This window comes from Dendropsophus ebraccatus, chromosome 7 (assembly GCF_027789765.1).
Source record: "Dendropsophus ebraccatus isolate aDenEbr1 chromosome 7, aDenEbr1.pat, whole genome shotgun sequence".
In the NCBI taxonomy this organism is placed as follows: Eukaryota; Metazoa; Chordata; class Amphibia; order Anura; family Hylidae; genus Dendropsophus; species Dendropsophus ebraccatus.
Window position 1 is genome coordinate 16,632,371 of NC_091460.1, and position 19,125 is coordinate 16,651,495.

The 19,125-nt window shown below is 40.4% G+C and overlaps 1 protein-coding gene and 1 long non-coding RNA gene across 3 annotated transcripts in view; both read left to right on the forward strand.

The window, feature by feature from the left end:
• Window positions 1-19,125, forward strand: part of LOC138797258 (uncharacterized) — a 45,303-nt gene that overhangs the window by 1,594 nt on the left and 24,584 nt on the right. The gene's annotated exons all lie outside the window — the stretch shown is intronic.
• On the forward strand, window positions 162-17,389 carry LOC138797109 (vomeronasal type-2 receptor 26-like). The gene is made up of 8 exons (XM_069976911.1): window positions 162-245; window positions 301-380; window positions 1,259-1,535; window positions 8,957-9,754; window positions 10,379-10,612; window positions 11,516-11,639; window positions 14,842-15,645; window positions 17,244-17,389. Exons 1-8 carry the CDS (start codon window positions 162-164, stop codon window positions 17,387-17,389), a joined length of 2,547 nt encoding a protein of 848 aa, XP_069833012.1.

Sequence of the window (19,125 nt, forward strand, 5' to 3'; positions counted from 1 at the left end):
AAAGCCGGTGGGATGTTTTAGGCAGCAAGTGAACAGTTCTCTAAGTTAATGTGTTGGGTGAGAATAAGAATCTAAGTGACTATGTTGGCCAAATTTTAAGGTCTAGAGTGGACGACTTGTTGTGTAGTGAATGTGACCATGCTGACCCCAGTCAACTAAGAATGAGCGAAGTTCAGGTTTTCCTGGACTCACTGGGAATGCTTCCATCTTCTCCAGCCACTGAGCCTCAGATGTTGAGTGTTCAGGTTTGTGCAAACCTAGACCTTACTATAAGTTCGCTCATCTCTACCGTCCTCTAAGGAAAGTGCCTACAATGGACAGATGGGCATCGGGACTGGAGCACGGAGCAGTAGAAGAAGGTGGCTTGGTCTACTGAATGCGTGAGGATGTATGTTGCCTTCAATATGTAATGTTATTAGGAAACTGCATTACTTATAACATTCCTAATGCTTTGAGAATTCATAAAACTATAGTTAGATGGGTTCTGTAGAATGGAAAATAAAATGCAAACAGTCGATTCCACTTTACAAGAAAAAAGGTTGAGGGCACTCACCAGATTCGTGATCTCTTCTTTATTTAAACGTGCATTAGGGTACAAACCCACTTGACGTATTTGCTGCGTGAATCAGTCTTAAAAATAAGCAGGCAAAACGCAGGTTGGCTTTATACAATTGTTCTGTGTTAAAATACGCAATTGCGTATTTTTGAAGCATGAAGCTACATGCGTTTTTCACACAGGTTGTTAACAACTGATGCTTTGCTAACAACAAGCTTCATGCTTCAAAAATACGCAATTGCGTATTTTAACACAGAACAATTGTATAAAGCCAACCTGCGTTTTGCCTGCTTATTTTTAAGACTGATTCACGCAGCAAATACGTCAAGTGGGTTTGTACCCTAAAAAACTTTACGGACATCTAAGGCCACATGGTAGACGCCAAGCACTGACGAAGCAGTGCTTGGCGTCTACCATGTGGCCTTAGATGTCCGTAAAGTTTTTTATGCACGTTTAAATAAAGAAGAGATCACGAATCTGGTGAGTGCCCTCAACCTTTTTTCTTGTAAAGTGGAATCGCATGTTCGTATACCTTTCTGAGTGAGCACCAACCAGTGATCCCCGAACAAAAATACTATTACTAAGTCTAGCAACTCCTAGAGACAAATAAAAGCTCCTAAGCCGTAACCAGCAGCAGTGCCGGTAACTGTATACTCCTCTTTGAAAATGCAAACAGTGTAACAATCTGGGAATATCTCACAGACCAAATGTGAAGAACTATGCCGACCTGATGACTTTTGTCTTTGCTGTTGATGAAATTAACAAAGAGACAAGACTTCTGCCCAATGTTACCCTGGGCTATCATCTGGCTGATACTTGTGGAGATTTGATAAACTCTATACAGAACGTCTTTAACATTTTATCCGGAGACCGATGGGAGGTTCCTAACTATTCCTGCAGCAAACGTGAAAAAGTCATTGGCTTTGTTGGGGATTCTGTTCCGATGGCACAATTGCTGGGTATGTACGGATACTCAAAAGTAAGTTACAAAACTGTTTTACACACAAGTATAATAGAAGATAATAAAACATTTATTGGATTTAACACATTTTGACATTACATACTGCTTTTTAAGTGCAAAGTTTTCTGCAACTATTTCTATCTGCAGAGTGCCAACCGTAAAGATATACAGTATGTACGAGTGCATCTCAATAAATTGGAATGTCAATTTTTTTTTTCAGTAATTTAAATTGAAAAAGTGATACCTTTATATTATAGTTATTACACTCCTTATATATTATGTAGTCATTACACACATTTATATATTATATAGAGTCATTACAGAGGGAACTTCTTCTAGTGTTTCTGTCTGTTGATGTTTATGTTTATGTTGATGTTGTTGATTATGGTTACAGCCAAGGAAAACCCAAAATTCATTCTCAGAAAATTTTAATATATAAGACCAACTGTGAATTTTTTTTTTTACACATTAAGGCACATTAATTTCAACATTGTGTGAACAAATCCTTTCTGTGTTTTTAATCCACTCCTGGTTTTGGTTGCAATACTGACTGAAATATGTGTAGTGTGAACGCAGCCTTAACAGTATGTACAGTAAATGCACTTAATACTTGGTTGGGGTTCCTTTTGCATGAATGACTGCTTCAATGCGACCTGGCATGGAGGCGATCAGCCTAGGGCACTGCAGAGGTGGTATGGAAGCCCAGGTTGCTTTGATAGCCGCCTTCAGCTTATCTAGATTGTTGGGTCTGGTGTCTCTCATCTTGCATAATTTATTCTCTATGGGGTTAGGTCTGGGGAGTTTGCTGACCAATCAAGCTCAGTGATACTGTGGTTAGTAAACCAGGTATTGGTACTTTTGGCCGTGTGGACAGGTGCCAGGTCCTGCTGGAAAATTAAAAATCCATCTCTAAAAGGCCACTTATGAACAATAGTCAAAGCCAGAAGCGTCTTATCTGGGCCAGGGAGAAAAAGAACCGGACTGCTGCTCAGTGGTCACAGGTGGTCTCTTCAGATGAAAGTAAATTTTACATTTCATTTGGAAATCTCGCTCCCAGAGTCTGGAGGAAGAGTGGAGAGGCACAATCCAAACTGCTTGAGGTCTTGTGTGAAGTTTCCACAATCAGTGATGGTTTGGGGAGCCATGTCATCTGCTGGTGGAGCTTCACTGGGTTTCATCAACACCAAAGTCACCGCTGCCGTCTACCAGGACATTTTAGAGCACTTCTTGCTTCCCTCTGCTGAAAAGATTTTTGGAGATGAAATTTTCATCTTCCGGGTACAAACCCACACACCGTATACCCAGCAGATACGCAACAAATAAGCAGCAAACACGCAGCAGATTTGTTGGTGCAGATTTGATGCTGTGTTCAGTTATTTAGATCTAATCTGCTGCGTATTTGCTGCGTGTTTGCTGCGTGTTTGCTGCGTATCGCAGCAGTAAATACGCTGCTTATACGGTGTGTGGGTTTATACCCTCCAGCAGGATTTGGCACCTGTCCACACGGCCAAAAGTACCAATCCCTGGTTTACTAACCACAGGATCACTGTGCTTGATTGGCCAGCAAACTGGCCAGACCTTAACCCCATAGAGAATTTATGGGGGATTGTCAAGAGGAAGATGAAAGACACCAGACCCAACAATGCAGACGAGCTGAAGGCCACTAACAAAGTAACCTGGGCTTCAATAACCCCTCTGCAGTGTCATCAGCTGATCACCTCCATGCCACGTTGCCGCATTGATGCCGTCATTCATGCAAAAGGTGCCCCGACCAAGTAATGGAGGCATTTACTGTACAGACTTTTCATTTGGTCGACATTTGTTTTTAATTTATTTATTTTTTTTATTACAGTTGGTCTTATATAGTATTCTAATTTTCTGAGAATACATTTTCGGGGTTTTCCTCGGCTGAAAACCATAATCATTTACATTAACAGAAATAAGCTAGAAAAAATTCACTGTGTGCAATGAGTCTATATAATATAGAATGTGTCTAATGACTCTATAATATTGGGGTTTCAATTTTTAAATTGAATTACGGAAAAAAAATTAACTTTTTTTGATGATATTCTAATTTATTGAGATGAACATGTGCATAGAAAAACGTAGGAAGAGGCTGAGAGTACGGCACTACAGGTGCATCTAATGGAGTGGTAAATGCACTGTGTTTATGAAGGCAAAAAATCGGCTTCTCGGGTGGTGCTCTATGTATATTAGTCCATCATTGCAATGTTACATAGAAGAGATAAAGACATGGCACTCACCCATCTGAAGTCTTCTTGTTTCTTTATTCAAATATACAAACAGATAAAAACAGGTCTACGAGAGGACGCCTATAGCGCTCACAGCTACAGCTGTTTCATGCCCTTCGGCACTTCGTCACGGCTTACGTAATCTACGTATTTAAATAGCAAAAGACCGCTATTCATTAGCATAGATACAATGCAATAAAATCATTTAAAAACAATTCATATGAAAACATTCAGTTCATTTCTATCATTAAGTCCCGCTTTAAGTTTACGCTTACAGGATGTGAACTTTTATAGTGGAGCAATACATTACGTGACGTGGGTTTCCTATAACCTTCTGTTTTTATACTGTTATTGTCTATCCCGACTGTTACGTCCAAAAATTCTAGACGATCTCCTCCATATTGTCCTGTAAAAAAACATGTTCATTTGGTTCACGTTATTAAGATGACCTATGAATTCGTTAAATTCTTTTTTGTTACCTTCCCATATTATACATACGTCGTCCATGAAACGTGCGTAAAATTTAATTTTTTGTATAAATGGATTATTACAGGAAAAAATATAACGTTTTTAAAAAATCGCTAAAAATAAATTAGCGTATGAGCACGCGACTGGCGTGCCCATCGCTGTACCGGTCTGTTGATTAAACCATTCATGTTTAAACCTGAAATTATTGTTGGACAGTATGAAAAATAGGGAGTCGCAAATAAACTTTCTGAAATCTTCAGATTTATCAGTGCTTTTTAGAAATTCGTCGATCGCCTGTACACCCGCATCATGTGGGATGCGGGTGTACAGGCTCTCGACGTCAAGAGAGACTAAATTGTATGTATCCTTCCAATCTACGTGTTCAAGGGACTGCAAGAATTCATTTGTATCTTTAAGGTATGCTGGTATGTGAGGGAGGAGAGGGCGTAATAGCCAATCTATATACTTAGATAGTGCTTCAGTCACCGAACCTATCCCCGCCACTATAGGGCGGCCTGGGGGATCGGTCAGTGACTTATGCACTTTAGCTAAACAATGCCACTTTTTTTGGATTTATTGGCAACAATTTTTCAGCAGTTTTTTCTGATATTAACCCTTGATCTACTGTAGAGCGGAGTAGAGATCTTAAGCCCTCCATGGTTTTTGTAGTTGGATCACTTTTTAATTTTTTGTAGACATTTACATTATTTAATTGGCGGTATGCTTCTTTTTCATACTGGGCTTTAGACAGGATGACCGTACTGCCTCCTTTGTCCGCCCTTTTTATGACTAGATCCAGTCTACTTTTCAACCATGTAAGGGCTCTAGATTCTTTCTCAGAAAGATTGCATTGTGCTTTTGGATATATTAAGCATTTCAGATCTTTCATAACTGTCTTAGAAAACAAATCTATTGAACCACCTGGTTCTATTGGCGGGTTAAATGTAGAGCGATTCCCCCCACCAAAGTACTCCTGTTCACACTTTGAGTGTATAGTTGCGGATATACCTGCAGACTCATTCCCACTGAGGAAAGGTAGCGGAATTCCGCGACGGAATTGTCCGCCGCGGAATGCCATTAGCCTCCCGCTCATAATGGGAGTCTATGGGAGGCGCGTGCTCCTGCCCTGTCCGCGCTGAAGAATGAACATGTTCATTCTTCAGCGCGGACAGAGCAGGAGCGCGCGCCTCCCATAGACTCCCATTATGAGCGGGAGGCTAACGGCATTCCGCGGCGGACAATTCCGTCGCAGAATTCCGCTACCTTTCCTCAGTGGGAACGGGGCCTAATTCTCTAAGCATTCTCATGCAATCAGCCTCTCTTTGTGTGATATTATCAACAGGAGTAAAGCCTAAAGGGTCGATCTTAGTAGGGATTTCACCCTCATATACACCTGGAGGACCACCTGTGGGATTTTTCTGAAGAGTGGAAAAAAACTTATGCAGATTTAGGCTGGGTTCACACTATGTATATTTGAGGCTGTATTTGTGAGGCTGTATAGCAACCAAAACCAGGAGTGGATTGAAAACACAGAAAGGCTCTGTTCACATAATGTTGTAATTGAGTGGATGGCCATCATTTAATGGCAAATATTTGCTGTTATTTTAAAACAACGGCTGTGGTATTGAAATAATGGCCGTTATTTACTGTTATATGGCGGCCATCCACTCAATTTCAACATTGTGTGAACAGATCCTTTCTGTGTTTTCAATCCACTCCTGGTTTTGGTTGCTATGAGGACCTGACATGAGGACCAAATACAGCCTCAAATATACATAGTGTGAACCCAGCCTAACTTTGCTCAAAAGAAGCTAAATCAAAATTTTCTGCAATACCATAGTTTAACCCCTTAGATAACAGTATAAGGCAATGGTCACTTAAAGGTTCCCCCGATAGATTTAGAACATTGGAGGTATTTAGTGACGTCTCCACGTCACAACTTTGCGTTTCTTTATTCTCTTCCCCTCTGCTTCTTCCTTTTCTTCGTCCTCTACGGGTGGATTTCCTAAAGGGATATCTGTACTAGTACTTGTATTAGGTTGTATACTTTTTGAATCCGGTTTTTTAGTACCTGGTTTTTTACTTTCAGGTTTTTTACTTAGTTTTTTCTTCTTATCCGTGTCTGTATCTGCAGAGCTGGAATCCGATTCGCTGGTTCCCATATCTGAATATTGGGACCTTTTATTTTTCTTTGGGAAGCGTCTTTTAATTATTTTATTAGACCATGAGAAAATTCTTTGAGTTTCATAATCGTTTTTATCGCGTAGATATTTTTCACGCTTCCTTTCTTTAGTTTCTCTTTGTAATGGGAAAAGTTTTTTCTCTAGCTTTTTCAAAAAATTTTTTGCAATTCACACTTCATCTTTGATGAACATGTAACAGCATTAGGCCTTAGGATCCTAGCTTTTAATTGGGAAGTACTTGTACAACTTCTCTTCACGGGCTTAAAGGATTAAAGGATTTAATTGTGTTTTTTAATCAACTGGCTACAGATTTGTAAACTACAGCTCTGAAGTCTTCTAGTACTTATCAGCTGCTGTATGTCCTGCAGGAAGTGGTGTATTCTTTCCATTCTAACAGTTCCCTCTGCTGCCACCTCTGTCCATGTCAGGAACTGTCCAATGCAGCAGCAAATCCCCATAGAAAACCCTTCCTGCTGTTGACAGTTCCTGACATGGACAGAGGTGGCAGCAGGACTTCCTGCAGGACTTACAGCAGCTGATAAGTACTGGAAGACTTCAGATTTTTTAATAGAAGAAATTCACAAATCTATATAACTTTCTGATACCATTTTTTTCTTCATAGTGCCCCTTCAGTTTGTTAACAGAGTCAAAACCACAGCGCATAAAACATTTTTGTAGCATAAAACATTGTAAAATATTGTCAGTAACTAAGAAATACGAAACTCCTAACCAGTAACCTTAGTAATGGATCCTGTGGAACTCTACAAATGCACCTGTAAAATGAGTGGTAGGAGTTGGGCTGAATAACACACATCTGATCCTATTGTAACTGCTATAAATGGAGGAAACTAATGCTGCGTTTACACGGAACAATTATCGTTAAAAAAAAATCGCATTTGATCGATAATTGTACTTTGTAAACACAGCAAACAATAAAGCGACAAGCGAGAAATCGTTCATTTTGATCTTTCAACATGTTCTCAAATTGTCATTTTTCGTTCGCTAAAAAATGTGCAGATCCTTCATGTAAACAGTCTTTCAAAGATTCACCCTATGTGAAAGATGCGCTTAAGCGATCTTAAAAACGATCGCAATAACAATTTTTCTTCCGATTTATTCGCCTGAATGCTGATAGTTATAAAAAACCAAATTGTTGTTTCAAAATCGTCAAATGATCGATTGGGCGAATTATCGATCAGTGTAAACGCACCATTATTCCAGCAGTTTAACACCCAAGATAGTGTTATTGGTGGACCTGTTCTCGCCATTGCCTTCTATCAATGTAGTTTTTGGTTCTTTGGCATCCAGAGAGTTATAAGCAATAAAAATCACCCCAATATTGACCCCAGAGTGGCTTACTAGATGATGAACTGGGATTTCCCCCCATTACCTTGTTCCTTGTGATGCTCTTGGCGATATTTTTTATCGTGCCCTTCCACTTTTCCTATACAAGACCTGGAGGACTCTATAATTCTGTCAGCTCTATAATTCAATTTACCCAAAAGGATGGGACCACCAACAATTCTACTGTTATGTGCTATAGTGCATATTTTCAGCTGGAAGCGGAACACCAACAATTCCGTAAAATAAAATGCACAATAAACCTATAGGTGCACTCACCGATCCCCCACTAGTTTGACACCTTTCCCACATGTCTACACTGCTCCTAGCTCCAGATTTAAACTTTACAAATTTTCCCAATTTTCCATCATGGCATCCAGATGGGAAAATAAATATGATGTCACGCAGCTGCTTCAATACAGCATAGCGCATATTCATACAGTTCCGCCACTCCCACCGTCATATCAGAGATGCTGCCCGTGGGGGGGGGGGGGCGCTCCATTACAAGCATTCCACGTCCATGTTCCACATGGGATGTGTGAATGTAGCCTTAGTGTAGATGTGCTGCAGACAAACTGCCTAATTCATGTAATAAAAGCTTATTATGCACAAGATTATTGCGGGGGGGGGGGGGGGGGGGGGTTGAACAGGGTTAAATCTATATTTGGAGTTCCACTTTAAGAATCAGCACCACAAACCACAGCAGTAGCATGATCATAAAAGCTGTGACCACACTATTTCTCATAGGGTGAAAGGTGCAAATGACAGGCTGTCTGTAGCAGCAATACTTGAGAATTTTTATCTTGACTGTTTAAACCCTTTTGAAGGAACTCCTATCACCATCAGTGATATCATTACAGATGCTAACTAAATATAGCTATCAAGGGGCAAGGAATTCTCTCATAGCTAGCATATGTAGATGCCTATTAGACGCTTAGAAATTAGAATATGTCCCAAAATTATGCTGTGTTTACACGGAACGATTATCGCTCAAATTTTGATCTTTCAACATGTTCTCAAATTGTCGTTTGTCATTCGCTAAATATTCGAGGACAAGTAATACTATATTGTAGTAATGAGAGATGCTCCCAGTATGTATGCAGTTTTTTTTTTTGTTTGTTTTTCTTCATTTTATTGGAAATTTCTTAGATTTAAATATAAACAAATTTAAAATGGATTCTATTTATCTATATAGATTAGATACGACATGCCTGGTGCATTACCAAAGAATAACCATCTTTACCGTACCTTTTTCACAACAAATCCATATGAAAACATTAGATATACAACCATTTCAAATATTGCACGTTCTTTTGGATGGAACTGGGTTGGAATTCTAACCCCATTTGATGAGAGTGGAGAAGAAGCAGCAAGAGCATTGAGTAAAGAACTGGATTCCCATGGAGTCTGCGTTGCATATATCATAAAATTGTCCAGGGGAAAATCCAGTAATTTACAAAAACTCAACACAATTAAGAAATCTAAAGCCCGGATCGTCATAATCTGCGGTAAATTCTTTCTACATTATGATTTTTTGAAAGATTCAGACCTTGTCAGAGAAAATATAACCTTCATCCTAGAAGAGTCCTGGTCTTACGGCTTTCATTTGGGAGACCAGTTTTTACAAGCAATAAACTGCAGCTTGGTCTTTTCCCCACCGATATTTATTATCCCTGGTCTGGAGACATTTCTTCATTCTCTGAACATAGATAATCGCCCCGATGATCCAATACTGGAAGATATTTGGTATTTTTACTTTGCTTGTCTGATTCCAAACAAAGAAAAACTCTTTACATTTCAAATTCTTTATGAAGTCGATCTCAGTAACTGTACCGGGCGGACGCATCATATTACATCACAGATTGTTGTTAAGAGTCCGAGCTTCTACTTTATATACACAGCAGTATATATATTGGCTTATTCTGTTCGGGAAATGATTGTCAGTGTAAAAGGGAATTGGGATGACTCTAGAATGAATAGATTTAGAGAAAAGGTAAGTATTAATAATAAAAATAATTTCCCCCAAAATTAAGAGTGAAATTTTTTTTACATTTTGTAATGTAATTTTTTTTTTTTTTTTTTTTAATTCGACATACCTTGAGTATCAGCCAGAAGTATTGACAAAAGAGAAACAGATCACTGATCTTAGGGAGACCAGCCAAAGATAACACTGCCGGCTGACGGTTAAAGCGCTCAATACACTGAAGTCCTTGGTGCATTGCTCCCTTGGAAACACAAATATGCAAAAAAAAGCCTGTGTAGCCTCATTTAAGAGTCTCAAAACACAGGACTAGCCAGATATCCCTTCAGGGAAGGACCCAGCCGAGGGTCAGCTCCTGTAGGGAAACCACCAAAACCACCATATTAAGTGGCCCTATAAGTCAATGTAATGACAATGGAAAAGCCTAGGTATCCATCCACAGACTGCTGTTTCGGGGTGTTGCCCCTCCATCAGTGTGGATCTGGATTCTGGCTAGGTGGGAGCAATACCTAGTAGAGCCATAAGAGAAACAGATGGATACCCTTTCCTCATCCCTGCTGTAGACCAATGGTCACTCATTATTGTAGAAAACCCTTAAAGGTATCTTCACATATGGGATCTTCTCTGTTTTTGCAGTTACATAGGTTTATAAGGAGAGTTCATTATATTGATCACACAGGACACCATGTCAGATTTAATAAGGATAGAGAATTGTTTTTTCCAATGTATTTCTACAACTGGATATTCAGTAATAAGGAGCCTGGCCATGGATTCTTGTCTCAAATGTTCGGCTACATTGAACACTCTGACACACAAGGAGAATACACCCCCTATGTTCATGATGGGAAAATAACATGGAAGACAAGTAGCGTAAGTACTTTAATACTGGTCACAGTGAAAGCTGAATCTATTGTATAGAATGATGACATCAACTCAAATCTTTCTCTAATTACATTTTAATAAATTATTTAATTTCTAAAAAGCATATAGAAACCAATATGTAGTGTGCAGAGGACCTCCTAACAGGTAGATAGCATTCATACACTGGCGGAAGTCAATATTACTGGCATAGTAGCCAAAATGGGTCATGGTGCTAGAACTATACCACCAACCAGAAAAATACCACCCCACTAACAAATTACACACATGCTATTGATGAAAACATAATACAAAAGATGGTCCACGGCTGATGAAAAATCAACAAGAGGGACTTACAGATCTGGGACTAGTACAGTGTAGGATACGGAACAAGGATGACCTCTGTAAACCCTGCCCCGGCAATCTCTAGATCGGCCCCTGGCTCCTTTGTTTTGGGGTACAGCATGTGACCTGTGGCTCTATTAATTCTCTATGTAGCCGCTGGAAAAAGCTGAATGCTGTACTCTCCTGTGGCCAGTGTCAGTCTCCGGTGGGCCCCAAGCTTTAAAACCTTCACCAACACTGACTGACATGTCTTTTCTCCCTGGTTCTTCATTGGTGGGCCCCCAGGATCCTTTCCTTTGGTAGGCCCCAGATACTCCAGTTCAACACTGCCCACAGCTCCCTAGAGAATGAATGAAGCTGCTGGAGAGAGACAGGTACAGCAGCACTCGGTTCCATAGACAATGAATAGAGCTGCAGGTCACGTGCCATACCCGAGGCTGTATTCTAAACAAAGGAGTCGGGAGTCAAACTGGAGATTGCTTGGGGTCCGACCTCCTTCTCCCCCCCCCCCCAAGGCAATCTCTTGCTAGTTTTTAAGCGGAAACCTTCTAAGTGATGTTTTCTATTAAGGTCCCACAGTCTCGATGTTCTGAGATGTGTTCTCCCGGGTACAGGAAAGCTCACTCTACATACTTCCATGTCTGCTGCTATAACTGCGTCCTGTGTTCAGCAGGGGAGATATCTAATGTTACAGGTAGGTCAGTGATGGCACAGAACAGACAAGAACTATAGACATATATTGAAGAACCGATTTCACTAAAAGCTCTGTTGGTTCTGGGATGGCTCTGTGTATTGTCCCTGCTGGTCTAGTGTAGCTCAGCTACCATTAAAGTGAACATTACATTGTTACATGCCAGAATGGTGTACTAGTCAATATGCCTGGTGTCCCACACCTTCTTTATCCATGGAATGAGCAGGCAAATAACTTCTGACAGATTCCGGGAAACAACTAGAACAAACTTGGTTCAACTTCTTGAGCAGAATTTACAGGATTGATCGAATAGTACGCTATTCACGCTATTCGATTGCATTCGAATATTCAAACGATTACGCAGTAAAAATTAGATTTGCCCTCCCACATCCCCTGACGCTTTTTTCCAGCAAATAAACATGCAGGGGAGAGGGACAGGCACTAGGAATAGGCAGGACTATTACTGTGATTGGCTGGCTAAACTACGTCAGCTCCTGAGTATAAGAATAGTGATTTCAGATTTGTGCCACTTGCTGGTTGGAGCTAGAGAGGGACAGACTGTATACCAGGGAGAGAGAGCTTTTAGGTGAAGTTAAGTAGGAAGGGACCCCCAAAAGCCCTTGTTGGGGCTAAAAGTATAAAAAACATAGATTTAGAAGCTGTTGTGAGACAGGCAGTGTGTTCAGACATCTACTGAGTGTATACAGCCTTATACTGTGTGTGGGATAATAGCTGTTATCTTGCTACTACTGATTTGCACAGCCTGTGTCCTGTGAAGGAGTTGAACAGCTCTTTTCAATTTTATTATTGTAAAAAACAATTATATATCCGGTATACAGCTGTATACTGTGATTGTTGGATAATACCTGTTATCCTGCTACTACTGATTTGTAGTTATCGTTAATTTTCGTTATTACATATTTTACACTGCACCTGACCTGATGCATACGCAAGTGTATACCGCTAGACCGAAAGGTACGCTTCTATTTTACGATTGTAATTTGTTTGTGAATGTTCGGTGAACACGAACCGATCACAATAATTTTTTTTGTTTGTTTGTGTTCAGGATCTGAACTGAAAGTTGGGATGTTTGCTTAGTGTTAGATGCTTCGCCCTGCTGTCCCATATGCATTTCAGAGGTGTTGGCATCATTTCCTGAGGTTTCATTGTCCACTTGGTGACCTCCTGGTGGTTGAATATAGATTTCCAGGTCCCAAGAATTTTTCTCCCATAGACTATAATTGGATTCGATATTTATTCGAATAAACAGATATCGGGAGCTATTCTAATCAAATTTTGAATTATCGACTATTTCACTATTCGCTCATCTCTACTGTTTAGTTCACCATTGTTATGGGATACAGGTGATTTAACGTCACACAGTCCAGTTAGATAACACTTAGCTTGCTGTAAGATGTAGAAGATTAATCACTGGCTTGACGCTATTACAGTAACCTATTGCAGAACGTACCACAGACTCTGAAGTCAGCAGGTTGCTCATAACTTTGGGACTAGATATGAGCGAATTTACAGGACAAATGGCACACTACAAAGTAAATCCCTTATTTAGCTCAGCAATTTACTTATCAGCCTGCTGCTTTTGAAGTCCATGCCGCTCTGTGCTGCTCCACCCGTTTGCTTGGAAAAGCAGGATACATTCCTCAGAAACTTCTCCCAGGACTTGGATCCAGCTTTTCCAGGCACCTGAGGTGGAGCGGCACCGAGCAGCATGGACTTCAAAAGCAGCAGGCTGATAAGCAGATTGCCGAGCTAATGAAGGGATTCGCTTTCTTTCTACTGTATTCTGTAAAATCTCTAATTGGGACCATTAAAGGTGTGGAGCAGGCAAAGAGCTCCGAGCAGCATTACTCACTTTGGCTAGTAGAACAAAGAGATGCCCATCTATGTGTAGGGGCACATTGCCCCTGGTGTGGACTGGAATGGGAGCCACCAAATTCCTACATGGTGCCTTGGATCACTGTGGACGGACCAGGACTAATAACAGGAACAGTAGCCACACTGGGCAGGACTGGGTAACTGAAAAGAGAGCTGACTTTTAGCTTAAAAGGGTTATTCAGCATTAGAATAACATGGCCACTTTCTTCTAGAGACGACTCGACTCTTGTCTTCAGTTTAGGTGTGATTTGCAATAAACACCAATCACTTTAATGGAACTGAGTTGCAAAAACCAACCCAGACTGGAGACAAGAGTTGTGCTGTCTCAGAAAGAAAATAGACATGTTTTTCTAATGCTGGATTGCCCCTTTAAGCTCCATTCACTTCACAAAGTAGCCATGTAGCCGTTCTATGGAAACCAGCATGCATATAGAAGTCTTAATTATTTATGCTGACACTTAATAAATAAAAAGCTCTCTAGCGTCCCTACCAACATGTTTTTCATTGTCTGCAGTGCCATCAGGGGAATGGAACACAGGTTAAAGTAGCAATAGATCCCTTATGTAGCCACTATATAAAACCCCTTGAGGCATCATCTGGTTTGTCACTAGACATAGCCTACTGACCTCTGAATCACTAGAGAAACCTAGCCATGATGAGATCTAAAGGCATCATGTCTCACATAGATATCAGAGCTTATTCACTGGCCTCAGGCATGGATACAGTATAGGAATATACTGTAAAAGGCATCGCAAATTAATATACAACAAACTAAGTATATTGATGGTAATCACCAGTTGAATGGATTTTGTTCAAAGTAGCCCCATTGGCTAGTAGACTTCTTTCTCCTTCATGACTTTCACATTCTTCCTTTATATTTATAGACTGTCCATCTTTATACATCCCCATAAACCAGAATTTGTCTTGTAGTTTACCCAGTGTATGGTCCAGTCGTTTTAGAGTCAATGGGGGAGATTTATCAAAGGGTGTAAAATTTAGACTGGTGCAAACTGCCCACAGCAACCAATCACAGCTCAGCTTTCCTTTCAGCACTGCCTAAAGCTGAGCTGTGATTGGTTGCTGTGGGCAGTTTGCACCAGTCTAAATTTTACACCAGTCTAAATTTTACACCCTTTGATAAATCTCCCCCAATGACTTCTTCCTCCTTCAATTCAGAGAGAATGTAAAGCTTTGTTTAGCTCTATGCTTTCGTAATGTAACTTTTCATGATTTTATTTTGGTTCATGACCAAGCCATGTATCTCTGTACCCTGTTTCTGCACCCTGGTAACCTTATTTTTTATGTATAGACAGTAAAGATTGCTACAGGTGTCCGGATGATGAATGGCCAGATGAGAAGAGAGAGGAATGCATTCCTAAAGCAGTTGAGTTCCTCTCGTATACAGCAGATGTTCTGACCTCGGTGGTTTCCTCCATCTCATTACTATTTTCTACTATAACTCTGAATATTCTAAGACTTTTCGTTTTCTTCTGGGACACTCCTCTGGTGAAGGCCAATAACCGTACTGTGAGCTTCATCCTCCTGGTCTCCATCTTGCTGAGCTTCCTTAGTGTCTTCTTCTTCCTTGGTCGTCCTGTAGATATAACCTGCTTACTGAGACAAACATTATTTGGATTCTTCTTTTCTGTTTCTCTCTCTTCTGTTTTGGCCAAGACTATCATGGTCTGCATTGTCTTCAGAGCCACAAAACCAGGAAGTATCTGGAAGAAGTGGATGGAAGCTAAATGTGCATTGTACATTGTTGTTACATGCTCCTCTGTCCAAATCCTGATCTGTCTTACATGGTTGTTGGTGTCTCCTCCTTATGTAGAATTTGACCATCAGTCTTATCCTGGGAAGATCATCATCCAGTGTAATGAAGGGTCAGATATCTGGTTCTACTCTATGTTGGGGTATCTGGGGTCCCTGGCAGCGGTGAGCTTTGTTCTGGCTTTCATGGTGAGGACATTACCGGACACTTTCAATGAGGCCAAGTACATCACCTTCAGCATGCTGGTGTTCTGCAGTGTCTGGATCGCCATGATCCCGGCCTATCTGAGCACCAGAGGGAAATATATGGTGACTGTGGAGATATTTGCCATACTGACCTCATGTGCTGCAATATTAGGCTGTATATTTGTCCCTAAATGTTATATTCTAATATTAAAACCTGAGCTGAACTGCAGAAAACAGGTAGTAGAGAAAGTAAATCGATAGGGAAATGTAATAAAGAACCCATTACATCCCACACAATACATAGTGACCATTGTGGTCCTTTATGTCTATTCTACCGATATGTCTATTCTAACAATATGTTATAGAATAAAGAGTGAACTTTGACATACAGTAAATGGTGTTTATACTGAACTTCATTTTATGGCATTTGCTGCAAATGAATGGAAGGGTTATCTAGATGGTCAATAGTACAGTATGACCCAAAAAAGAACGCCAGTGTCCTTTCTACAGATGATCAAACATCAGAAAATCCTAGGTTCCATAGAACTCGAACCTTGGCGAACCTTCCGCATTTGATTCCCGATGCCTTCCTGGTCTGTGGGGAAGGAGGAGACAGCCCGGGTACCGCCTGGAATTCCGGGATTCAGCCTACTGTAGGTAATAGTAATTCTTCATGGACCGGGAAGGCATTGGGAATCAAATGCGGAAGGTTCGACAAGGTTCAAAATCTATAGAACCAAAGATTTTCCGATGTTCGATTATCCCTAGTCCTCTCATCAAAAGGATAATGGGCATCTTGCATACAACCACTCCCATCCTGATAAAGTCAGTCAGGTCCAGCACATTTAGCTCATGTAATATGAGTACCCTATTATCGTGACTACACAAGTACATAGAGAAAACTGGCAATTTCATGTTTTCTGGTCATTTATAAAGACATTTATTAAGATAGTCTTGTCTTGACCTTGTTGGGCTCCACGATACAGTATAAGACCTTACATTGCTGTAATGTACTTAGATAAAACAGGGTGTCCCACAATAACTTTATCTCAGAATATGGAATATGTGTCTGATTGTGGAGGACTGACTTCTGAGCCCCTCCATGATCTGAAGGGAAGGGACCAGAGTCTTTCATCAGAATGGAGGGGCAATCTCTATGGGAACCTCTGGGGATAGCCAAGCACTTTATTTCTATAAAGAACGAATAGAGACTAGGTTCCTCTGTAGTAGAAGTACAGTATAATGCCTTGGAGGAGCAGGGTTAGGAGAAATTATAATTGCGTCAGCATCACTTACATGTTCGCCATCTTTATGGGTAGTAACGGGGGAAAGCTAACTTCTTTAAAAATATGCAAAACTTTATTGGAGATCAGTAAAAGCACATTGACATAGAGCAAAAAGTCATACGAAGCTCCAACGCATTTTGGGCAGGACCACCCTATCTTATATAGAGGACTTAATATAGAGTTAAAGAGTGCTATTTTCATGACTTTGGAAACTACAGGATGACCTGCTTACTAAGACAAACATTATTTGGATTCTTCTTTTCTGCTTCTGTCTCTTCTGTTTTGGCCAAGAATATCATGGTCTGCATTGTCTTCAGAGTCACACAACCCGGAAGTATCTGTTAGAAGGGGATGGAAGCCAAATGTGCTTTGTATATTGTTGTCATATGCTCCTCAGTCAAAGTCCTGATTTGTCTTTACATGGTTGTTGGTGTCTCCTCTTTAGGACTTTGTATTTGATCTCGGGAAGTGGTGGTGATCTTTGATCTGGCTGTTATGGTGAGGACATTACCGGACAGTTATATTGAGGCCAAGTACATCACCTTCAGCATGCTGGTGTTCTGCAGTGTCTGGATCGCCATGATCCCGGCCTATCTGAGCACCAGAGGGAAATGAATGGTGCTTGTAGGGGGACTTAGACACAGCACTGATCTCTCATTGAGACCAATGCTGTATATATAATAGAGCACTGATCCATTAGATCAGTGCTCTATTACTCTGGTCTGCATCCATGTACTAGACTACCACAGAGGGTAGTCTAGTCAGCTTTTGACAGCTGCATTTAAATGGCTCATTAGCAGGTGCGGCGAACGGACCACGCCAGCTAACTGCCTCGATCCCGGGCTACTTATAGTTATTTATTTATTTTCCCTGGACCCTTGTTAACCCTAGAATGCATAACGCGGGCCTTTTAGGCCCGGGTGCTTAATTTTGTCATTTTCTCTAAGATTACTTTAGTTAGAATTTTTGAGCTCCAGGGATTCCTCAAGTATGTAGTGGTTAGTAATTTGCAGTTGTTTATATAATTTTATGCGATAGGCATTTTGGTAAAACAATGCTTTTTTTGGGAAGTCCCCCATATTTACATATCGCGAGCCTTTCAGGCCTGTATTATGTTTCTCATATACTATATATCAGTTTGTGTCACAAATTTATTGTGTTATGTAAACAGGAAACAAACAAAAGAGTTGGACATGCACAACTCAATGTAAATGGTGGGTGCTAAATGGTAAGCATATAAACCAATATAACTATACCAAAGAAACAGCTATGCCAAATTCATAAACCATAGCACACCAAGTAATGTAATAAATAAAAGTACTTTATTATAACAGGTACAATATCAGATATCAATAATCCCACAAACTTAAAAACAATTAAAATGTATAGCACACAAGGGGGTACCCGGTATAGTACCACCCACAATGACACCCCAGTCTAGGTGTATCAACCACCCTGTGTAAGTAAAGTGCACGTGCAATATATTGATAATCAATTACAATTGATTATAGTGTTATGTAAACAGGGTAACTGGAGAGATGGGTGGATCATGCTTTTTATCTAGAAGAATATCGCAGTGTTTGGCTATGTGGTATTTCTGTCAGTCTTTTTTTCAACTAAAACCAGGAGTGGGTTGAACAAAACTGCAAATTTTTCTATTATGACCTGTCAGTGTAGAGTGAAACTGGCTTAGTTGCCCCTAGCAACCAATCAGATTCCACCTTTCATTCCTCACAGACTAGTTGGAAAATGAAAGGTGGAATCTGATTGGTTGCTAGGGGCAACTGGGCCAGTTTTACTTTACACCATGTTGATAAATCTCCCCCAATGTGTGCAAAACTGCAGAGTATTGTACATTACATAGAGGCTATGTTCACACAATGGGGCAGATTTATCAAGCATTGCATAAAATAAAACAATCTCAGTGGCCCCTAGCAACCAATCAGATTCCACCTTTCATTTTCCAAAAAGTCTGTGAGGAATGAAAGGTGGAATCTGATTGGTTGCTAGGGGCGACTGAGCCAGTTTCACTTTACACCATGTTTGATAAATCTCCCCCAAAGTCTCCTATATGCAAAATGACAGCCGTGATTGTGAACATTATTCACTGCCGTGATTGTAAAACAACGGCCATTACTTTCAAACCAATGGTCCTGGGGGAGATTTATGAAACTGATGTTAAGTAAAATTGGCCCAGTTACCCCTAGCAACCAATCAGATTCCACCTTTCATTTTTCAAAGAATCTGTGAGGAATGAAAAGTGGAATCTGATTGGTTGCTAGGGGCAACTAAGACAATTCTACTTTAGACGGGTTTAATAAATCTTCCCCATTGTGTGAACACAGCCATAA